Source organism: Stenella coeruleoalba (genome assembly GCF_951394435.1).
Source record: "Stenella coeruleoalba genome assembly, chromosome: 10".
NCBI lineage: Eukaryota > Metazoa > Chordata > Mammalia > Artiodactyla > Delphinidae > Stenella > Stenella coeruleoalba.
Window position 1 is genome coordinate 99,365,755 of NC_137156.1, and position 24,187 is coordinate 99,389,941.

Sequence of the window (24,187 nt, forward strand, 5' to 3'; positions counted from 1 at the left end):
AAGACTGCTGAGGGGAGGGGCCTCACCATCTTAGTCATCGTTCTATCCCCAGAGGCACCTAGCACAGCTCCCAGGTCCCTAAGGTGGAGTCCCGACTCTGTCACCCTAAGACTGTCCCGCATCGGCCCCTCGCGGAGCTGGACAGGCTGTGGGAGGTGGTGATGGGACAGCCGCCCTGATGGGGCCCTCAGGCCCGCGGACTGAGGGGACAGCTGTACGCCCAGTGGGAGGACCCAGCTCTGCAGGTGGATTTGGCATTTGAGGCACGCAGGCTTCCTGTGAGGAGGGCTCGACCCCCTCAGTTTTCGGATTCACAGGGTCCTTGGCACAGACGTGGGGGAGCCCGGGATGAGGCACAGTTGGTTCTGTCTCTGGGAGAGCCGTGCGGCTGTTCTCGAGCCTGCCCTCCCAGGGCCTTCAGAGCACCTTGGAACCCCCCGGGACCAGGGCTCCTGCTAGCCTCGTACCCTTGCTCTCAGGGTGAAACACATCTGTCCCTTGTAAAGAATTTCTGCTGATCCCACCAAAAAATGAGCCCAAAGCTTGTCACTCTCAGCAGAGAAAAAGCGGTTCCACGTGGGAGGGGCAGAGCCCCCAAACCCCCACCCCCGCCCAAGCCTGCTGCCCACACTGGCCGGCTGGGGATGAGACCCCCTCCATGAGCAGGTCAGCCAGGCCCTGGCTTCTCTGGGCCTCTCAGGGCCGGTGCCTGGGTAGTGGGAGTTTGGAAGGACTGTCCCCAGGACCCAGGTGAGCAGGCTGGAGGGGACCTGAGGGCCTTCTGGTGAGTTGGGAAGTAGCTCATCAGAGACAAGCTAGGGAGCAAGAGGAATGTCCTTATGGATTGCCATTAGTGAGCGCAGCCAGCTCCCATAAACCCTCTGGGAAACGTGCAGCCGGTGGCCTGGAGACAGCAGGGCCGGGGGCGGGCCCCACCTTGCCCGCACCCTGCTCCAGCAACAGTGACCATCACCACTGACGCTTGGAGTTTTGTCCTGGCCACGGAGCCTGGACTTCAGGATGGGTCTGTGCCTTCCCAGGACCTTTACCGGGACTGCAGAGGAAGAAAGCCAAAACCTCCACTTCGCAAGAGGTGCAGAGTTTCACTCGCACCTAGGGAGGATGTTTGTGTTCCGCGGAGGTCACTGCCCTTGTTTTCAGAGTAAACGTTTGTGTGAGCACACCCGGTGGGGGGCCTCCGGGGAGAGTGGACCCTCTCACCTCTCCTTCCGTGGGCGTGGACCAAGCCTGTGGCTCTGACCCGGGACAGGGCAGCCGAGGACCACCCTGGTGTCTAGGGTTCCACGCCCAGCTCCGCCTATGACCTTGCTTAGGCCGTGTCCCCTCTCTGGGCCTCGGTTTCCCCTTCTGTAACAGTGGGTGGGGGGACTTGATGTGTGTAAGATGATTTCCAGCTCTGACATTTAAGGACTCCGATCCTAGCTATTTATGCTCAGCCTGCTGGTTCTCCCTCCAGGACAGACTTCAGATATGCACACTGCTCTCTGGTTCTCCTGGCACCGTCGGTGATCGTGTTGCTTCCTGCTTAAGTTCAGTGGCTTAGAATAAACCCAGACTCCTCACCATGGACCCTCTCGTCGCAGACCCTCTGCCCCGAGCTTTCCCACCGCAGCCACATCCTCTGCCGTCAGTCCCTGGAGCACAGTCGCCCGTTCCTGCCTTTAGATCTCTGCGCCTGCTGGTCCCTCCACCAAGAGCCACCCTCCCTCTGCTCTTTGATGGGCTGGCTCCTTCCCATTTTCAGATCTCAGCTTAAATGTTGCCTTCAAGAGGGCTTACAGAAAATCCCTGTCTAAAGCAAATGCTCCTCTGTTACTCCACCTCACACTCCGTGTTTACTCTCCTTCATGGTACTTAGATGTCTTGGAGCTATTTTCTTAGTTCTGGTTGTGTGTTAGTCTCTTGTCGCCCCCACTAGAACGTGAGCTTCACACAATCAGAGGCCTCCTGAGAGTGGGGGCCGTATCTGCCCCGGTCACTGCTGCACACCCAGAGCCTAGCATCGGGCCTGGGATGCAGTGGGTGTTCCCTGTTTGTTGAATGGATAAGTGGCTGGCTGGCTGGATACTCCATAAAGAGTATCGTTTTTCTTCCTGATCTCTCAGTCTCAGGCACCATTCTCCCTCAAGGGTCTGAATGTAGCAATGAGGGAGATGTTACGTAAAACAAGTGTCCATTATGAAGTCCTCAGCCAGTAGCCAAGAGGGTTTGTGTTGCTGTGGCCTCAGCGCAGTTGGACTCAGATTCATTTAACGTTTCTTAAGGGCCTGCCTGATGCCAGGTTCTGGGTGAGTGCTTTCCGTTCGTATTTTATTTACCCATGACAACCTTTGTGAGGGTGGTGGTGGAAACTAAGTCTCAGACAGATGAAGTAACCTTGCCTGAGATCACGGAGCTGTTCAGTGGGAGAGCCCAGATCTGTACTTGGGAGCACCTCGCTCCCTTCCTATCCAGCACCGCCGAGCTGAGCTGTAGCCGTAACAGGGCGGCGGCCTGGGAAGGGTGTGTGTGACCTCAGGTGGCCTCTATTATCCACCCCACTAGGAGGAACCTGGAGCCCAGGGTTGACTGACCATGCGGGGCATCACGGGAACCTGACAGAAGGTCTGTGGCGTATCTAGCCCCGGTGACATATAGAGCGTGGGGGCTCTATTGGGATGAGTGACAGCTGAGAGCCCAGAGGACAGGCCCAGTGATCCTGCCCTCTCTGCGTGACCAGTTAGCTACTTCAGGAAGGCCTTTCTTTTCTTTTCTTTTCTTTCTTTCTTTTTTTTTTTTTTTAATTTTTAGCTGTGTTGGGTCTTCGTTGCTGCACGTGGGCTTTCTCTAGTTGCGGCGAGCAGGGGCTACTCTGTTGCGGTGTGTGGGCTTCTCACTGCGGCAGCTTCTCTTGTTGCAGAGCACGGGCTCTAGGCACAGGCTTCAGTAGTTGCATGTGGGCTCAGTAGTTGTGGCTCGTGGGCTCTAGAACACAGGCTCAGTAGTTGTTGCACATGGGCTTAGCTGCTCCGCAGCATGTGGGATCTTCCCGGACCAGGGCTCGAACCCATGTGCCCTGCATTGGCAGGCGGATTCTTAACCACCGTGCCACCAGGGAAGTCCCAAGAAGGCCTTTCTGAGGCGAGCACAGACTCTGTCGTACAGTTACCCTTCAGAGGATAGTTCTCCCGGCAAGATACTCCCTAGGAGCCTCACAGTGACTTATTGCCAGAAGCCACAGTGGCGAGAGAGCATGGGGCATGGAAGCAGAGAGACCTGGGTTTGAATCTGGGCTCTGCTGTTGTCTAGATGTGTGACCCTGGCTGAGTCATCTGCCCTCTGAGCCATCAGCTTTTTATCTGTAAAGATACCATGGTGTGGTAGAGATTAAAGAGGGTCATATTTGAATATGACACAGAATTGGCCCTGGATGATTCTTGTGACTGAGCAGGTGAAGGAATGACATCACAGACAGGAGGAAACAGGTTTGTGGTATTTTCAGCATGAAAAGCTTTAATTAGGCTCTTCTGTGAGATCAGTTACCCACAACTTGTAAGAGCTTACCAAAAAATGTTCATGATGGCAACAGGGTTTTTTTTTTTTCCAGGTTAAGTTGTGTTCTCAATCATTTCAAGCAAATAACAGCAACTCCTGTGTACCCAGTGTCGGGTACTATTCTGAGCACTTTAAATCCTTTGTCACGACAGCATAATGAGGGATATGCTGTTTTTGTCTTCGTTTTTCAGATGAGAAAACAGAGGAACAGAGAGAACAGGTAAATAGCCCAAGGTCACCCAGCTAGTTAAGTGGCAGAGCAGGGATGCAGTCCAGGAAGTCTGGTTTCAGAGGCAGAGCTTGTTACCCCTCGGCTAAACCATGGGGTGTTGATTGGTGACTAAAGGGGAAATCCTACCCAGGGTAAGAGAAGGCCTGCCATCTAGCTGAGGAAGCAAGGATGCTAGACCGTAATGATTCTGTTCCGCTCAGTGGTTGGACAATTACACTCAGAGTAAAACGGTTGGGAAACAGTCTGGGTGCTGAAAGGGTGGGAGGGGGCCCCCCTTGGGGACTGCCCACCCTCTGCCTTCTTGCCCGTTTTGGAAAAGTCACAGTATTCCTCTTATTATATGTTTTGGCAATTATTATAAATATGTATTTATATTCTGTGAACCCACACACACACCTTTTAGCTTTTTTTTGCTGAATTTTAAAAATCACATTTATTGAGGTGTAATTTACATACAGTAAAATATATGTAAAGGTGTACCTTTCTATGATTTTTGAGAAACTTACACACCTGTGTAACTACTACCACAATCAAAATATGGACAATGTCTATCACCCCAAAAGGTAAAGATTTCCCTGGGGCCCTTCACACTCAGATCCTGCACCAGCCAGCCCCAGACAATCAAGGGTCTGTTTTCTGCCATTACAGATTCCATCTGTATTTTCTAGGGTTTCATATAAATGCAACATATTTTTTTATTTTTTAAATTTATTTTTACTGAGATGTAATTGACATAAAACATTGTGTAAGTTTGAGGTATACAGCCTGTTGATTTGATACATTTATTTTTGCAATGTCAGTGTTAGCTAACCGCCCCCCATCATGTCCCATAATTGTCATTTCTTTGTGTTGAGACCAATTATGACCTATTCTCTTAGCAGCTTTGAAGTTTATGATACAGTATCATTTTGTATAATCACTGTGCTGTGAGCTAGCTCTTCAGGACTTATTTATCTACTAGTTCCAAATTTGTACCCTCCAATTCTCCAGCCCCTCGGCCTCTGGTAACCATCATTCCATTCTCTGTTTTAACAAGTTCGGCTTTTTTAGAGTCCACATATGTGATATCATCCAGTATTTGTCTTTCTCTGTGTGTCTTATCTCACTTAGCATAATGCCCTCAGGGTTCATCCTTGTTGTTGAAGATGGCAGTATTTCCTTCTTTCTCATGGCTGAATAGTATATATACAGCATATCTTCTTTACGTGTTCATCTGTTGATAGACACGTTGTTTTCATATCTTGGCTGTTGTGAATAATGCTGCAGTAAACACAGGACTGCATGTATCTTTTTGATACCCTGTTTTCATTTCCTTTGGATAGATACCCAGGATTGGAATTTCTGGATCATAAAGTACTCTTCTTAAATTTTTTTGAGGAACCACTATACTGTTTCCATAGTGACCGAACCAATTTGCATTCCCATCAACTAGTGCACAAGGATTCTCTTTTTTTCCACATCCTCACCAACATTTGTTACTTGTCTTTTTGATGATAGCCATTCTAACAGGTGTGAGGTGATATCTCACTGTGGTTTTGATTTGCATTTCCCTGATGATTAGTGATGTTAAGCATCTTTTCATGTACCTGTTGGCCATCTGGATGTCTTTGGACAAATGTCTGTTTAGTTCCTCTGCCCAGTTTTTAATCAGATTGTTTGGTTGATTGTTTGGTTTTGTTGTGGTGATGGTCGTTACTGAGTTGTATGAGTTCTTTATATATTTTGGATATTAACCCCTTATCTCATATATGATTTGCAACTATTTTCTTGCATTCTGTAGATGGCCTTTTTCCTTCACGGTTTTTAGCTGGGCAGAAATGTTGTAGTTTGACGTCCCACTTGTTGATTTTTGCTTTTGTTGCTTGCGCTTTTGGTGTCATATAAAAAGAATCATTGCCAAGACCAATGTCAAGGAGCTTCTTCCATATCAGGTTTTTAGTATCCGATCTTATGTTTAAGTTTTTAATCCGTTTTGAGTTAATTTTTGTGAGCGGTATAAGATAGGGATCCAATCTCATTTTTCTGCATGTGGTTATCCAGTTTTCGTAACACCATTTATGGAAGAGACTCTCCTTTTCCCATAGAGTGTTATTGCCTCCCTTGCCAAATAATAGCTCTCTGTTCTGTTCCGTTGGTCTGTGTGTCTGTTTTTATGCCAGTACCATACTGGTTTGATTACTGTAGTTTGTAGTGTAGTGTGAAATCAGGAAGTATGAGGACTCCAGCTTTGTTCTTCTTTCTCAAGATTGCTTTGGCTATTTGGGACCTTCTGGGGTTCCATACAGATTTTAGGATTGTTTTTTGGAATCATATATTGAATACTCTTTTGTGTGGCTTCTTTTGTTCAGTAAATTTTTGAGATTTATCCATTTTGTTGCATGGGTCAGTAGTTTGTCCTTTTGTATTGCTGAATAGTATCCCATTTTATATCATAATTGTTTATTCACTCATCTATTGATGAGTATTTGTTTCCAGTTTGGGACTATTGAAAATAAAGCTCCAGTGTGTGCTTGTTAAACAAGTCTTCATGTGGACATTTGTTTCCATTTCTCTGAGTGATTACCTAGGACTGGAATTGCTGGGTTATCATATAAGTGTATATTTAATTTTTAAGAAGCTGTCAAACTGTTTCTCAAAGTGTCTGCTCTGTACCATCTCTTCCCATCAGCAGTGTATGAGAGTTCTGGTTGTTCTGCATCTTGGTCAACACTTAGAGCTGGCAGTCTTTTTAATTTTGGCCATTTGAGTGGGTATATGGTTTTTATTTCTGTATTCTAATGATAGTGGATGTTGAACATGTTTTCATGTACTTATTTGCTGTCCGTATATCTTCTTTTGTGACATTTCTTTCAGATCTTTTGCCCATGTTTCCAATCGGTTATTTATCTTCTTATTGAATTGTAAGAGTTCTTTATATTTTCTGGACATAGGTCCTTTGTCAGGTATATGCATTGCCTGTATTTTCTCAATATCTTTGGCTTGCCTTTTCATTTTCTTAATGTTGTCTTTCAAAAAGCATTGAATTTTGATGAAATCCAGTTTATTAATTTTTTATGGTTCATACTTTTGGTATTCTAAGAATCCTTTGCCTACGTCTAAGTCTCATTATTTTTTTAATGTTCTTTTCTAGAAGTAGTTTTATGCTTTCTGCTTTTACATATATATGTCCATGATTCGTTTCAAATTAATTTCTATGTATGATTTGAGATAAGGGTCAAGGTTCATTTTTCTCCATGTGGATATCTAATCGTTCAAGCACCATGTATTGAAACAACTCTCCTTTCCCCTTAAGTTACCTCGGCACCTTTGTTGAAAGTCATTCGACCCATATATGTGTGGGTCTGTTTCTCACTCTCTATTTTTTTCCACCCTTATGTCGGTACTGCACTCTCGGGTTCCTGTAGCTTGGTACAAAGTCCAGGGGACAGCTTCTGCCTCATCTCGAGGTCTCTGGTGGTCAGGCCCAGAGGCTGGGCCCTCAGGAGAAAGTCTGCGGGTTGTGGGGGGGGGTGAATCTTGGCCCTCTGCAGATAGCCTAGGGCACCTGCATTTGCATATTTAAAGTTTCAGAGTTCTCTCTTGGTACCAAGTCAAGGCTGCTCTGAGTCTGTTTAGATGCTGCATTTACTTCACGCTGGAGCTCTGAGCTCTCACGCTTTCCTCTCTTCCATCTCCCCCTCTCCAGTGTTGACCCCCATAGCGCTTTGAGGTAGAGAACAAAAATGCCAAAGTGTCCGCCTTTTTATGGGGCCCTTATCAGAAAGTTTTCTAAGGAACTGAAAAGAAGAGCTACATAATGGAAAACATTTTGCAGCCTCCAGCACGGCCATTTATCTCAATAACCATTTCATTTAAAATGTGGGCCAAACGTATAAATCATATCTTGAAAGAAAGTATGTTGGTGCCACAGAAATTGCCCTGTATTCTTACCACCTAATTTGAAAAATGTGTTGCGAAGCCAGGAAGAAAGCAAGCAGGCCTGGGGCCTGGCCACCCTTCTCCCTCACGTCCCCTTCCTTCATGCCTCGTGTCGTCTCCAAAGTGAATCCCCACTACTCCCCAGTCTGAGTGGAGAATCCACACCCTGTTGTCAGTCGCTGCTGCTGCTGCTGCTGCTGCTGCTGTTTGAGAGCCTCCCTCCTTAGAGATGAGGGATTGAGAGCCCAAACCCACGGCTACCCGTCCTTGGCCCTCCCCACAGCAGAGCTCAGTCACACCTCCGTCTTTCGGCCGGCCGTAAACCCTCCTTAGAGCTCTTAGATGTTGGTCCTCATTTAAGGACATGCCTGGAGGGAGGGGGCTAAATATATAGCAGGGCCCTGAGCCCCATTTTCCAGACTAATCACAGCGGGAGGTGATGGGCAGCCTGCACTGTGGGCTGGGAATTCCGGCTGAGGTCTTCCACTTAAATCTCACTGGGGGTCCACGGTTAAATGGCAGCATTCCCCCCACCCCACCCCACCCCACCCTTAGCGGGAGGTTTCTTATTTTGCTTCTCAGCACTTCCTGGGAGGGAAAAACACAAGAAACCAACAGGCACTGAGTCCCTGTGCACAGAGCCACACCCTCACCTCCACACTCCCTGGGGAGCGTCAGGATTCCGCCCCCTCCTTACACCACCTTTTTTTTGATCATGGAAGTCATAAGTGAGCATTATAAAAAAAATTCTAATATAAGGAACAATACTCACACCCACGATTCCACCACTCAGAGGCTATTGTTCTGATTTGCTTTTTACTCCTAGCCCTTTTTTTCACCAAGCATGTATGTCAGTGGGGTCAGACTGAGCACAGAGTTTTCTCTTTTCAGAGATTTCTGATCATTTTCTCACATCATTAAAACTTGCTTGAAAACATGTTTAACGCCTGCCTAAGTCCTCCCTCCGGTGCATGGCCACGTTCTCTTGCCCAGTCCCCTCCATGGTGTGGGGAGGCCACCTGTTTCTCTTTTCTGGCCCGGGGGGCAACTTGAGCCCCCTGCCCCCCATGGGCTATACCTTCTCCCCCTGCCGCCCATGTCCCTCTGCCCTAGCTTTGAGGCCCAAGGAGCCCCAGAAGGTGGAAACAAGCCTGGGTGGACTGTCACCGGGTGGTGTCACCTGAGGTCTGTGTCTCCAGTCTGGTCGCTGCTCGCAGCAGCCTCTTTTCCTCTGCTTCCCTCCTGTGCCTCCTTTAAGATGCCAGGTGGCCCCCTGGAACCCCCTCCAGGGCATCCTATCCCTGTATCCCATGTCAGCTGAGTTCTTGGTGCGTGGAGCAGTGAAGTGAGGACCAGCCAGGCGCCACCCAGCATTCCTGAGCGCCGGCCTGGCGTGTTGGCCTTTTTCTCTGGATCTAGGTTCTGAGGCATGAGGCTGTCTTCTTCAGATCATCTCCTCTTGTCACTTGGAGCCCAGAGCATCTCTGTGGGTGGGAGGAGCAGGGAGGATGGGGGCAGAGGCCCTGAAGGTGGCGTGCAGGCCGCCTGTGTGCACGGGGGCTGCAGCCACACGGGGTGGGGGGGGGGACACACCCCGCTCCTGCCACTGCTGCAGCCACCAGAAAGCATTGCCTTTCGCCTTTCCTCCCTCCCCATCGGCTGCCCAGGGTACTTGCTGTAAATCATTATTTGCATCCTATCAGCTCTCTTGGCTACCACAGTTTCTTTCTAGTGAAACCTTAACCTTGTTCCTGGAACCGTGAGGCAGTGCACGCAGGGCCCGATTTAGCGCCGGTGGGGGGCCGCCGGGGGGAATGGGAAAGACTGGTGAGGAGGTCTCCACCAGAAGCCTCTAGAGCTCCATGCTGCCACACAAGTTCTAGCTATGTCTCCATCCCCCTCCCCTCCACTAGCCTTCCACTGCCTGGTCTCTGGAAGGCTGAGTTTGGGGCTGGGGTTCCCCAAGAAGAGGGGTTGGGCCTTAATTCCTCTCCCAGATCTGGCGTCCAGCAGAGGCCAGGCTAGAGGAGGTCGAGAGTGTTTGGGACACAAGGATGGAGTGGCAGGTGAGGGTCTTTCAGAAGGGAGGCACCAAAGTGGTGGTGCATCAGAGGGGCCTGCAGACCCCTGAGGATGGTACACGGGGGTATTGCTTCATCTCCACTGAAGGAGGGTGAAAGGCAGGTGGATGGAGTGTGAGCAAGGGCCCCTGGAAGTCCCCTGGGAGCCCTCATCATCTGCCCTGGCTTCCTCGCACAGATGCTGTACCCTCTCTCTTCCCTCTTGTCTGTCCCTGGCAGCTGTCATCTGCTCACACCAGGCAGCCTAGGCAGTTCCCTTCAGTCACCCTTGTCTGAGGGGCAGAAGGATCTTGAAGCTTTCAGGTCACATGGTGCCTCCAGGGACGCTGGGGCATGTGCTCTGTGCTCTTAGATTCTGGACTTATGGTGAAAGGGCAGGGTTATTCCCGTGGTGTAACTGGAGCTCCAGGTGGAAATCTGGGAGTGGGCTCAGAACCTGGGCCCTCACCCAGGGGCCCCTCCTGCTACCCTCCCCGGATGTGACACGAACAGCCCCGGGGCAGACAGGTTAGCCCAAGAGGCGCCATTGGACAGCCCCACGGCTGCTGCACACACAGTCACCAGCGAGCACCAATCCCGCCTCTGGGAGTCCAGAAGCAAGAACTGCCCACCACTCTGCACTCCCGGAGCCTGGTGTGTGGCTCGATGCGGGGCGGGGCCCAGGGAGGAGAACAGGGCGTCAGTGGTCTGGAGTCAAGGCCTCCCTGGAAAGTTGGCTCTACCGCCCGCCTACCCGGCAGGAGATGCCCACAGCCCTGCCCCATCGTCCTGTGGGCGTGGAGGCCAAAGGCTTGACCTGCCAGGATCCCCAGCAAGGAGGTGGACTGAGGGACCCCTTCTTTACTGCTTGATTCTTGGGTATCATGTTCACACCCAGAATTCCCCTTTCTTTTTTCCACTGTGGAATCGCACCCAGGGCAGATGGTTCCGAATCACTGTTCATTCAAAAGCCACGTATCGGGCCAGGCTCTGCACCAGGGCTGGGGGCCCACCCTCGGGCGGCTCGCTGTCCTCTGGGGAGTCAGGCAGATGCACAAACTAGAACACGATGACGAATGATGGGAGGGGAGGAGTCGGCAGGAACCAAACGGGCTGTTTGTCTGAGGCGCCCGGAGCAGGAGCCAGCCCTGCAGCGCAGAATCGAGGGGAGGGGTCTCCCTTGCCCAGAGCAAGGGAAGAGCTCGAGAGCCGGGGCAGCTAGAATCTGGTGAGCTGGAGGGAGGGTCGTGGGAGGTGAGCTCGCAGAGGTGTGGAGCCCAGTGGCCCGGAAATGAGCAGGGATTGCACTCTTCCTGTGTAGACAGCACCAGAGTCTGTGGAGACCCGAAAGAGCCCCCAGGGGCCAATGATGCCTGTGGACAGGAGGCCCTGTTCTCCGGTGGGCACCTAGGGTGGAAGAGTGACCCTGGAAGCAGCCCTGCCTTCCTCCTTGGGATCCCAGCCCCGTGTCTCCACCCAGGGGGACAAAGTAGACGCTGTGGAGATGCCCGGGGTCAGGGAGGGGTATTGCCTGGAGGCTGGCCTGCAGCCTGCGCTCTGCTCCTCCTGCCAGGCCACCTCCTCCCCTCCCCTCCTTGTCCATGACTCTGACCTAGAATGTTGGGGACCAAGCACAGGCCCACAGTCCACTGGCCGGGGGAGCCCGGCAAGCCCTGCTGTCTCCCTGGGCCTCGGCCATGATTGGGTCCTCTGTCCCAAGCAACCCTGCCTGGCCCGGCCCTCCTGTGGGCATGTGTCTCTCTGGCCGAACCTGTTTGGAGCCTTTTTCTCAGTGCCTCCTGTCCCCTTCCTCCTCTGGTCCCAGTGGTCCCCTGGAAGTGCTCAGTCAGGGCTCACTGACCACCAGAGCCCGGCCCGCCACTGTTTCCCATAATTTTAAGGAAAGTACTGACCACCTGGACAGGCAGGAAATGAAGGAACCCCTCCCCTCCTCTCACCTAATGCCGCACTACCCAGTGTGTGTTTCTGAATGAGTGAACATATGAGTGAGTGAGTGAGTGGCTATAGTGTTGCCCACTTGGAACATGATGGGACCTTCATTCTTCCCCCCAAGTGGACGGAGCCCTGGCTGGGAAGTCTGCCGGGGAAGCCCCATCCAGTGTCCTTACCTGGTCCCCAGCATATGCCACCCCCAGACCCCTCTGTTCTCGGTTCTTCCCAGTAGAACGAATCGTACCTGTGAGGATCCCACTGAGGAGGTACGGGGAGCAGGGCTGCTCAGAGGCCCAAGAGAGATCGGGATATTTTAATTTTTATCTTAAAAATAAAGAAATGCTAAAACTAGGTTTCAAAAATGGTGGTAGATTTTAAATGTTTACGTTTAACAAATGAACACTTCACACACACACACACAAATATAACCATGCCATTTACGGGATAATTACAGTGTTTATAAAAGAAAAACCTTAGTTCATGGCAGGCTCCAGGCACAGTGTGGTCCAGAAATGGGACACAGGTTCGAAATTGAAAGACAAATGGCTCCTCTGAGATGCGTCTGTCTCATTGGGAGAGTGGAAAGTGAAACCTTGAGGCCCTCTGGGGGTGTGTGGTCCAGCGCTCGTGCTCCCTGACCCCGTGTGACGGGCCCCAGCGGTTGGAAGGCTCCCCTTCCCCACATGCACAGTGGTGGCCCCAGCCCCGCCAACTACACACCTACACTGGCCTGAGGGCTGCAGGGCAGGGGCTGGGGGAGAGCATGAGGGGCCCGGGTCAGAGACTGCCCAGGCCCCCCAGCCAGCACAGGCTACCGCCAGTCCTCTCCTCGGGGGGCCCAAAGGCCGAGCCAAGAGGCAGGAGCTTAGGTTCCGCTTTCTGAACAGTGTTGGAGGACAGAGGTTAGGGACCCTGGGAGCCAGCTGCCCTGGCCTTTACTGCCCTGGGTTAGCTGTGTGTGGGCCGTGGGGCCACTCACTGGGTGCCAGGCTAACAGAATGTCAGCTTCTGCCCTTTACTGTTTTTTGGAAGGAATTATGCTCAACAGTAAGGAAATGGTGAGATAAAGTGGAAGGAGCCTCTGCTCTACCCCTTACTAGCTTGGCCTCCTTGACAGGTTACATAACTTCCTCTGCACTTGAGTTGCCTACTTGGCAAAAGGGGACAGTCACCCCAGCGTCCCCAGGCTCTTGAGAAGACGGAGTGTAGGCAGGTGTTTGGCCAAACAATATTCCACTGTAAGGAGAGACCACATTTTCCATCCATTGCTTGGTGGGCAATTGGGTTGTTTCCACTTTTTCACTGTTATGAATAGTGCTATGAACATTCATGTACAAGTTTTTATGTGGACATGGGTTTTCATTTCTCTTGGGTATACACCCAGGAGTGGAATTTCTGGGCCATTTGGCAACTCTCTGTTTAACTGTTTGATGAACTGCCAGACTGCTTTCCAGAGTGGCTGCACCACTTTACACTTCCAGTAGCAACGTATGAGGGTTCCAGTTTCTCCAGATCTTCACCAACACTTGTTACTGACTTTCCGATTAAAGCCATCCTAATGGGTGCAGAGTGTTATCTCCTTGTGGTTTTGATTTGCATTCTCCTGATGCCTAATGATGAGCAAGTGTCTTTTATGTGCTTCTCAACCAGTTATCTGTCTTTTTTGAGAAATGTCTATTCAGCTTCTTTGCCCATTGTAAAAAACTGGGTTGTCTTTTTATTATTGAGTTGTCAATGGTCTAGATACAGGTTCCTTATCAGATATGTTTCTCTCACTCTGCGTTGTCTTTCCCTTTTCTTTATAGTGTCCTTTGATGCACAAAAGATTTTTATTTTGATTAAGACCAATTTATCTATTTTGGTTTTGTTGCTGTGCTTTTGGTTTTTTTAGTTTTTCAAATACACAAAACAGTCTCTTGATTCTAAAGTGAAAAGGTACGCTCAGAGTAGCCTCACGCCCATTCCACCCACCCCGTAGGTAGCCATTTACTTTAATTTCTGGCTTATCTTTCCTGTTTATTTTTGCAAATTTTATGAAGAGTGAGCTTGTTGGGTCAGGAGTTGACACCTCAACAGTCCTGTTGGATGTTGCCACATTTTCATCTGTGGGTCACACCACTTCTGTCCTAGCAGTGTTACAGGAGAGTGCTGTTTCCCAAGCACTTGTATTCTATTTCCCACAGCACTTGTATTGGGGTTTTGCCAATCTGAGAGGTGAAAAATGTTCTGTGTAGCTTTTTAAAAAATGTCAACTTTATTAAAGTACAATTTACATATAATAAAACACATGCATGTAAAGTGTATAGTTTGGTGAGTGTGGCAAGTGATCTACTTTCTGTCACCATAGGTTAGTCTTGCCCTTTCCAGAATTTCATATAAATGGATTTATGTAGACTTGTGTCAGACTCCCGTGACTCAGCATAGAGATTCTGAGATGTATACACATTGCTGTGTGCCTTGGTGGCTGGTTCCTTTGATGGGGAGCAGTGTCCGCTGGATGGATGTCACTGTTTGCCTGTTGATGGACATTCGGATTGAGCTTAGTCTGTGCCTATTAGGACTAAAGATGCCATGAGCATTCTTGCACAGTCTTTTTGCAGACCCGTGTTTGCATTCCTTGGGGTAGATGGGAGTGGAGTCGCTGGGGCGCATGTGATGTGTATGTGGACTCTTAAGTCGCCAGGCTTTCTCCTCACGGACTGTGCCGTTTCCATTCCGACGAGCAGCAGCCGGTGAGTCCCTGCTGCTCCACATTCTCGCAGGCCTTTGGTGCTGCCAGCCACAATTTTTCATTTTGGCCATTCTAGAAGGTAAGGTATGCTGTCTCTTTGTGGTTTTTTTTTTTAATTTAAAATTTTTATTGCAGTATAGTTGATTTACAATGTTGTGTTAGTTTCAGGTATACAGCAAAGAGAATCAGCTATACATATATCCAATCTTTTTTAGATTCTTTTCCCATATAGGTCATTACAGGGTATTGAGTAGAGTTCCCTGTGTTATACAGTAGGTCCTTATTAGTTATCTGTTTTATGTATAGTAGTGTGTATATGTCAATCCCAGTCTCCCAATTTATCCCTCCCCCCCCATCCTCTGGTACCGTAAGTTTGTTTTCTACATCCGTGACTCTACATCTGTTTTGCACATAAGTTTATTTGTACCCTTTTTTAGATTCCACATATAAGTGATATATTTATTTTTCTCTGTCTGACGGATTTCACTCAGTATGACAATCTCTAGGTCCATCCATGTTGCTGCAGATGGCATTATTTTGTTTTTTTATGGCTGAGTAATATTCCATTGTATATATGTACCACATCTTTATCCACTCCTCTGCTGATGGACATGTTGGTTGCTTCCATGTCTCGGCTCCTGTAAACAGTGCTGCAATGAACATTGGGGTGCATGTATTATGCTTTTCTACGGATATATGTCCAGGAGTGAGATTGCTGGATCATATGGTACTTCTATATTTAGTTTTTTAAGGAATCTCTGTACTCTTCTCCATAGTGGCGCTACCAATTTACATTCCTACCAACAGTGTAGGAGGGTTCCCTTTTCTCCATGCCCTCTCCAGCATTTACTGTTTGTAGATTTTTTAAAACTTATTTTATTTATTTATTGCTGAGTTGGGTCTTCGTTGCTGTGTGTGGGCTTTCTCTAGTTGCGGCGAGTGAGGGCTACTCTTTGTTCCGGTGTGCGGGCTTCTCATTGCGGTGGCTTCTCTTGTTGCGGAGCACGGGCTCTAAGCTTGTGGGCTTCAGTAGTTGTGGCTCGCAGGCTCTAGAGTGTCAGCTCTAGAGCGCAGGCTAAGTAGTTGTGGCGCATGGGCTTAGTTGCTCCGTGGCATATGTGATCTTCCCGGGGAGGGCTTGAACCCGTGTCCCCTGCATTGGCAGGCAGATTCTTAACCACCGTGCCACCAGGGAAGCCCTGCTTGTAGATTTTTTGATGATGGCCATTCTGACCAGTGTGAGGTGGTGTGTCATTGTAGTTTGGATTTGCGTTTCTCTAATAGTGCTATTGAGCATCTTCTCATGTGCTCTTTGGCCATCTCTCTCTCTGTGGTTTGGGTTTGCATTTCCCTGAAGACTAAGGATGCTGAGCATCTTCTCAGGTTCTTATTAGCATTGTATTTCCTCTTCTGTGAAATATGTGTTCAAACCTTTTGCTCACTTTTAAAAACTCAGGTTATTTGTCTCTTTATCATCGAGCCGGAAGAGTTCTTTGTATATTCTGGATCTGAGTCCTCTTTATGTACAGTGTGGCTCTGTCGTTTGCCTTTTCATTTTCATAGTGGTGTCTTTCAGAGACCAGAAATTTTGAATTTTGTGTCCTAAGAAATTTTAGCATTTCTTTTCTTTCACGTAAGGTTGAACACCTTTTCTTACGTATAAAAGCTATTTGCTTATCTTTTTCTGTAAACTGCCCATGTCTTTGGCCTGTTTGGTTTTTTTTTTTTAATCAGTTTATTGGTCTTTTTCTTCTTGATTTTAAGAGCTATTTATATGTTAGGGGGATGAGCCCTTCATGGTGTGTGGTGATATTTTCACCCAGTGTGTTATTTGTCTTTTCAACGTTGCTTACAGTGTTTTATCCATGCAAAATTCCTCACGTGTGTCTTTTCATCATCCACTGTATCTGTTTTTATTGTTCATAGATTTTGGATCATCGGCTCCCCACTCCCAAGTTATAAAGAAATTCACCCACGTTTGCGTCCAGTATTTGAATGGTTTCATTTTTTTACACTTACATCTCTGCTCCATTTGGCCTTGATTCTGATATACAGTGAGGCATGGAATCAATTTTATCTTTTTGCAGATGACTCTCCAGTTGTCCCTATGTCGTTTATTTAAAAGCTCATATTTTTCTAATGATTTGAGATCGCATTCCTCAGACCTTTATTATTAATAAGATACTAAATTTCCATGTGTATTTGGACATTCTGTTCTGTTCTGTTTCTCGACTCATTTGGTTCCACTGGCCCATTTGTCTGTGCTCCTGCTGACACAACCCTGTAAATTACAGGCTTTATGACTTGTTTAAACACAGAGTAGGGGAACTGCCTCACTGCTCTTTTCGTACTCAAAGGTTTTCTTAGATAGTCTTGCTTATTTCCTTTTCCACATAAACTTTAAAACCAGCTTGTCTAGCTCCAGGAAAGATACTTGATTTTTTAAAAACTGAGATTGTGTTAAATTTATATGTTTACTTGGGAAAGTTGACATCTTTATTGATGTTGAATTGTCCCATGCAAAAAACACAGGGTGTATCCCCATTTATCCCAGTTTACTTTTCATACAGTGTTTGTGAGGACTGTTACAGGACTGTTTTGAAGGATTTTCTCCCTAAAGATGTTGTGCATTTCATGTTAGGTTTACTCCCTAGTAATTTATCTTTTTCATTGCTCTTACAATGGGTTCTTCTCTTTCGTTATGTTTTCTAACTGGATGTTGTTTGTATACAGGAAGGCTATAATTTTGTGTCATTAATTTCATATCTTGCTATCTTACTGAATACTCGTTATTATCTGTATTCATCTTAGCATTTATTTTCTTGGGTTTTCTAGGTATACTTGCATATCATCTGCAAAAGAGATCATTTATCTCTTCCTTAGGGTACAGACATTTTTAAAGCTTTGCGTTACATATTGCCAAATCTCTTCTTTTAAAAAAATACGGTACCAATTTATACTCCTCCTGGAAGTGTTTCACCATACCCTTGCCAGCACTGAGTGTTAACATTTTTAAAATCTTTGCCAGTTTATTACAACCTTTATTCATTAAGAGGACATGGCCCCGTCTTCCCCCCGTCTTCCCCAGGTGGTGGGCAGAAGGCTGAGGACCTAGCAGGGAACAGACTAACCTGGGAGTCCACGGTCTACCAGGAGCTGAGGCTTAAGTTTCTCCCCTGCCCCCAACTTTATTGAGGAATGGCTAACAAATTAAAACTATATATTTAGGTTGTACATGTGATTTTTTAAAGGTATACAATGTGATCATTTAATATGTGTATACTTTTGAAATGATGTCCACAGTCAAGTTAATTAACACATCCTTCAGCTCACAGCCCTTTTTTTATTTGTGGTAAGAACACTTAAGATCTACCCTCTTAGCAAATTTAAAAAGTATACAGTACTATAAACTACAGTCAGTAGGCTATACACTAGATCCTCAGGATTTATGCTGCTTATAACTGAAAGCTTGTACCCTGTGACCATCTCCCCATCCCCTCCAGGGCCTGGCAACCATCCCTCTACTCTCTGGTTCTATGAGTTTGGCTTTTTTAGATTCTACACGTTAAGTGATATCATACAGTATTTGTCGAGGCTGAAGTTTCTGGAGGTTTACACTTAAGACTGCTGCTGCCCTCCTGAGCCCAGCCAACGGCAAAAGGACTGGCTGCCCTAGCAGAGAAACCCCATCTCCGGCCCAGAGAACACATTCTGGAAAATCCCTGAGCAGTTCTGTAAACTCCATTGCCTCCCCGCAACCCCGCTTTTGCTGAGTCCCATCATAATCAGCCCTTTGGGTGCCTTACTTGATCCCCTACGCAGCCTGGGCAGTGCCAGGAACAAGGGGAAGAGCCAGGATCCCTCCCTGCTGCCCACGCTCAAGCCAGCTCTCTCCCCGCCCTGCCGTGTGCAGAGGTAGGGCCGGGTGCTGAGGAGTCCTCCCCAGAGCTGAGAGCCAATAAGATGGATGACAGAACGGATTGAGGCTCCTGCTTTCCCATTAAAGCCCCCAGGGTCCTGTGAAGAGCCCTGGCTACCCACTTGCAGGAGAGCGTTGCTCACTGACACGGACTCTGCCCGGCCCTGGCTGGCGGCCCCCCTCCCCGGAGGCTGGGCGGGAGGACAGAGGGGGCCGTGGCCCGCCGGGCTCACCCCCCTCGTCTTGGCCTGGCCCCCTCCTCCAAGCAGCCTTTTTACTCACATAACCCTTTCCCTCTCACCCGTGTTCCCAGCTCTGTACCTTACTTGCTGTGTGATCCTGGGCTAGTTGACTCCTTCTCTGAGCCTGTTTGCATCTACACCTCCTCACAGGCTGTTGTGAGGAGTGAAGGAGGGAGCATCTGCGCCAGGTCGGCAGAGCCCGCGTGTGTTTACTGAATGAGAGTGAAAGAATAAATGAATTGTGTCAGAGAGCCCTCTGGTGCCCCTTCCCCCACTCAGATGGCTAGAACTGGAGGTGCGTCCGATGCAGCCTTAGTCGGAAAGGCAACAGCTCCTCCACCGCCAGCCCCCATCCCACCCGAGGGGGCAGGCCCAGGGGTCTGTTTCAAGCCTTGCTGAGGAGGATCCGGCCGGGGAGCCTGGCCCAGAAAAGGGCAGGGCCACCAGGCAACCCTCAGGCTGCTGGGCCCCAGCCCCAGGCCCTCCACACCATCCCCGCTGCTTCGGGCGTCTGGACCTTGGTGGTCTCGTCCCAGTGTCCTTGGACAGCAGGGTGCATGTAAAAGTGCGGGTGTGTGTGGGAGGCACACCCACCACCAGCCCTCGGCCCCAGGCAGTTGGTCCTCAGGAGAGAGGAAATTTCCTTCTCTGTATTTATTTTCCACATCCCCGACACTGAAAGCCAAGCTGGTGTTGATATTTACCTTGGCTGGGACTCCCCATCTCTCCGGGCCAGCCTCGCGTAAACACGATGTTCCTTTCCTCGGGTCTGCCAGCACTGAGGTGGCCTTTTGCAACCAATTCTAGGAATTTTGAAAGTCTGTAGGCGTAAGTTCAGGGCCCAGGCGCACAGGGTGCGAGGAGCGCCTGGGGGCTCCATGCTGGCCTTGGGCCTTCTCCCGGGGGTTCACGCTGGGGGTGCAGAGACAAAGCTGGGCCTGTGGGGGCCAGCGGGCAGGGCCCCCCTCATTCCTCTCGTTCCTCGGGGCCCGTGGTGGCCAGAGGGCTTACTCTGGAGGGCAGCAGTGGTCAGCGCCAGAGAAATGGGAGTGAGTGGGGGGCTGGGCGGGGCAGGGACGCTGCAGCAGTGGGAGGGTCCGCACGGCCCGGTCCAAATCCCAGCTCCCCCAGCTCGGCCACCGGGGGCTCATTCACCAGGGAGGCCTTGGGCAAGTGACCGCAGGGCTCTGAGACGTGGTTGCGTTATACAGGAAACGGGGTGTCAGTCCCTTGGTGACAAGGGGGCTGAGGCACTGCAGGTGGCAGCCGTGTTCCTTTTGCTGTCACCACAGCTGCACGGCTTTGAGGCGGCATCACAGGTGGTGCCGGGTGAACGAACGCTCTGAACATCTCTCGTTCTCCACGCAGATCTGGGACATGAGCGACGACGAGACCGTCTGACACGCCCCCCACCCTGGCTGCCGGCCCGCTGAGGGGCTCTCAGTCTCCAGAGCAGGACGCTGCCCCCAGGACCGGTGATTGTGGTGATTCTCCAACCTTTGTGGTCCCCTCATCTCCATACCTTAAGGACTGGGGCCCTCCCTCTGCTGCCCGGGAGCTTCTCCGTTTCTTATGATTCATGGTCCCACCAGTTCTCAGCTAAATAATAACCTTGGCTTCGGCCGTGCCAGTGATCTGGGACTTGGTTCCCTCCACGAGCAGTTCTTTCTTCTTGTTGTCACACGTGTTTGGTAGTCAGGCTCCCGGGATTCTCCTGGCCGTGACCCCCATGGGGTGGAATGAGGAGAGGGAGGAGTTGGCCCAATGCAGAGCAGGCAGGGAAGTGAGAAGTCAGCTCCTTGCCGCAGCCATCGCGGGGGCAGTGCCACAAAGCCCGCAGAGGGGCCCCGGGCACGTGTGAGCGCTGGGGTTCTCGTCAGCGTGGCCTGCAGGCGGGGGCGGCAGGAGAGCTGAGGCACGTGCGGGACAGAAGGGACCGCACTTATCCCTGTGAACCCAGACCCCCGCTGAGGACGGAGTCTGCTGCCCACACAGCTCCCCCCGCCTGCGGGCCTGTCCTCAGCTGCGGGCTTGGGAGGACACAAGTGTCTGCTGCTTTATGCTGGTGGCAGGGCCCAGGGACAGATCCTCGAAGCTGCCTGCGTGGGGCCGCTCCTGCCTCTGTACAGGACACCCGAGGCCCAGAGAAGGCTTCAGACCCCACGTGAGAGCCTGCTCTCCTGCCACAAGCAGGGGCGGCTGCGCCTTCCGTCCCAGGCTCCTCCCTGGTGGTGGCCTGGAAGGCCCGACTCTGTGTGGGCTGGAGTCCGTGGTGTGTCTGCCTCAGCCTGTGGCCAGGTGTCCATCAGGGGTGGCGGGAGGGCTCTGCCGTGGGCCCCTTGGGCTGATTTTCCTCCTCCTCCTGGGTAAGCACGTCCGTGCCAGCCTCAGAGCTGGGCATGGAACCCAGGAGAGGGGCCATTTCCACTTTATTTCTGTGGTGTCATCTTTTTTTGTCTTGGGCCTGGAACCAAAGTCAGAATTGAGTCTGAGTCGTACAAGAGTTGGATTTCTGTAAGTAAGTTAGGTAAATGACGTTACTCCTAGAGAGTTAAAATTACAGCTTTCCAGCCTGTGCGGGGCTTAAATCAGAGGCCACTGTACAGCAGGGCAGGGCTGCTGAGCCTTGCCCCAGCCTCTCTGGGGCTTCAAGCAAAGGTCCCGCCCAGCCTGGCTCTGTCACTGCAGGACCCAAGGATCACACATACAGTCTGTGGTTTAAGAGCACTTTATTATTGTTCTTAAGGCTACTTTTAAGTACAAAAAAAAGATGGCCTGCCAAACCTTTTTTTTTCTTCTTCTTCCAGGAAAAACAGGCCACACAGAGAATGGTATATTACAGATTTACAAACATGGAGAGAATGGTCAGAACACACTGCAGATGGCGTGGCTCTGTGAAGAACCTCTCTGTGCCCCCCGAGGCCTGGGAGTGTCCCTTCCTGGTGACCGTTTGGTTTCCTGCCCGAGGCCCCTCCCAGGTGCTGCCTATCCCAGATAGGTCAGCGCACCAGGGACCCGGCCCTCAGTGCCACCGTCCCTCGCAAAGCGATGGCCTCGCTGGTGGACGCGGGCGTGCGAGGAGCCCGTTCTGCACAGAGCCGCCGGCAGTGGGGTTGTTTTCCTGGGGCGACGCTCAGTAGCCTGTAGCAATAACAAACTAGTGGCTATTAAGGCAGATGCAGTGTTCTCATAGAATAACTGTGTTCCTGCACTTTTACAGACAAATCTACGACAAAAAAAAGATCAACTTTTTTTTCCAAACAACAACAAAAAAATATGAATGATTACAATAGGAAAGGGAAAAATTAAATAGCTACATATCATTAACAAATTAATTGTTCTTCAAAAAATACCTACAAATTTCTCTGTACATTCTTTACGCACAGCGTAATGATGGTCTTAAAGTTACCTATATAAAAAAAGTGTTCTCAACGATTTTTCCTACAGAAAATATAGGGGCCTGAATGCAGAAGCCTGGAAGCCCAGTTAAGTGGGAGGGAAACATGTGCGGGGGCCAAAAGGGGAGGCTTTCCTCCGCCTTTTCAAATACCTACAGCCACCCTGTGGCCACAAGAGCCCATCCTCCTGCCTGTTCACCAATGCCAACCAGCGAACCTGTACTTTTCTCATACTGACAACCAGCCTCGAGAGCTCCGGTGAGTCCACGGTGCCTCGCGGGTGAGGCGGTCATGCCCGAGTCACCTGGCCAGGTGACTGCTCAGGCCCTGTGGTGGGCAAGGCTGGAGGGTAGTAGCACAGGGGAGGGGCAGGGGCATGGAAACGTTTACCAGAAAGAAGAGCAGCTGTCGAACATCCACAGCTGGGTCTGTCATGCTTTCTTCTTCACTAAGTTCTAGTTAGTAGCTATTACTATAGCAAACGATAATAAATGCAGTAATAACTGTATAAAGTCAGAGGAATGTATACTGCCTTGGCCCCAGCGTACGAGGAAGCATACAAAACACCATCTCACAGATTGTCAGGAATCTGCTGTTCAGCCACGAGTTCAAAGGGAGCAGTTTCTGCATCGAGGGAAGTTGGAAGACACAAGTCCCAACTGCCCTGGGAGCGCGTTAAGAAGCAGACAGGGATGCAAAAAATAACTGATGCTGTCAGCCTGCAGCCACAACTCGAGCGTCCTGCTCTGCAGCTGACCAGCCACTCGCCCGCCTGTGTCCAGGGCCTGCCAGGGACCGACTGGCCCCACGCTACTTGGGAGTAACGTGAATATCAAACACAAATCTTAGAGTACAACTGTACCAGCAGTAAGTATATCTAGGACTGTAACTGACAAAAATAAACGAATTCTGAAAAGAAGCTAGTAAGTATTAAGCTTTCTGTTTACTGTCTATACAATTAATAGAAACCAGCTATTTTTATCCATTAGAACATGCATCACGTTTAAAGCACTACAGAATCCTCCAACTTCAGCTCTAGTCTAACAAACTGCAGTGTTTAGAAAAGGTAAAATGCCCGTGATTGGTAGAGTCTGCAGTCCAGTTGCAAGCACCTGAAAATCTAGACAGAGAAAGACCTATAAACCTGCATGAGACTTCCCCTTCCAAAGCAGTTTTGTCTAAATTAATACAACAACAGAAAAACACACCCATGGTCAGAAATGTCATCCTTAAACCCTCCGTTTTTCAGCAGTTTGCCCTCAGAGTACTATCATCTCGCACAAAGTTGTCAGGCAGGCAACTTGAGTCCTCCTCCCATAGTGCAAATCAGACACGACAGTTCTGTTCTCTTCAAGTAGACGCACACACACAAGCGCACACACACACGTGGGCTGGAAGCTGAGCCGCACACGCCCCGGTCTCGAGAAGCAAATGAAAAAGCACAAAGCGTCTGGGTCACCAGTGGCCTGGCCCGTGACTAAGAAAGCGCAAGCCGTGGAGTCCAGGCCCTGTCGGGCAGCTGACCTGCATTGAGGCTTCTTTGGTAACCAAGGCAGGGACTGGGGAGCGACAGCGGACAGAGGTTCCACGCGCAGGTGCTGCTATCACGTCTGAGGGCCCCGGGTACGGATACCAAGCAAGTACAAAACAGAACAGAAATCCCGACGACGTGGTTTTTGCGAATAAACCATCCCTCCCTCCCCCCACCCCCACGATTTTTTTTTTTCATTTTTCCATTTTTTAAGCACTGACTGTTCGAAGCTCAGGCAAACCATGCAGATGGACGTGGCGTTGGAGGGCGGTGCTCCCTTCAGGAGGCCACAGACGGGGAGTGGCTGTGGCTGACCATGTGGGCAGAGGGGCTGGCGGGCTGGCCCCTGCGAGAGGCCGACTCGGGGCTGCTCGACGCGCCGTCCTTGGCCGCCTTGATCTGGAGCCATGTGTCGCCCAGGGCTTTGGCGAAGTGGTCGTCCACAGAGCCCGTGATGGACACGGAGTTGGGCGCCGGCTCGGGCTCCTTGTAGTTCTTGCCCAGGCTCCTGCGGAAATGCTCCTCCACCACGGGGTCGCAGGTGGTGGCGGCTGCGGGGGGGAGGACAGCGGTCAGGGCTGGGACCCGGGGACACCGGGGGGGCCCCCCCGCACAGGTCACCTCTTTGAGCCTGCCACGGGGCGGCAC

General features: G+C 50.2%; 2 protein-coding genes across 9 annotated transcripts in view; one reads left to right on the plus strand and one right to left on the minus strand.

The window, feature by feature from the left end:
- The window catches only part of ATG7 (autophagy related 7), a 300,602-nt gene extending 276,902 nt beyond the window's left edge, over window positions 1-23,700 (plus strand). For 3 of the 5 annotated variants that reach the window (XM_079933860.1, XM_079933863.1, XM_079933864.1), the window contains one exon: window positions 19,979-23,699. In XM_079933860.1, coding sequence (XP_079789986.1) covers window positions 19,979-20,011 — 33 coding nt within the window. In that variant the 3' untranslated portion in view covers window positions 20,012-23,699. Of the gene's footprint in view, window positions 1-19,978 lie in introns of all 5 variants that reach the window. The other 2 variants (XR_013830150.1, XM_079933862.1) reach the window with 2 other exon arrangements.
- A 7-nt stretch (window positions 23,701-23,707) lies between these two features.
- Window positions 23,708-24,187, minus strand: part of VGLL4 (vestigial like family member 4) — a 159,232-nt gene continuing 158,752 nt past the window's right edge. For all 4 annotated transcript variants that reach the window (XM_079933872.1, XM_079933870.1, XM_079933871.1 and 1 more), the window contains one exon: window positions 23,708-24,090. In XM_079933872.1, coding sequence (XP_079789998.1) covers window positions 23,819-24,090 — 272 coding nt within the window. In that variant the 3' untranslated portion in view covers window positions 23,708-23,818. The remainder of the gene's footprint in view (window positions 24,091-24,187) is intronic.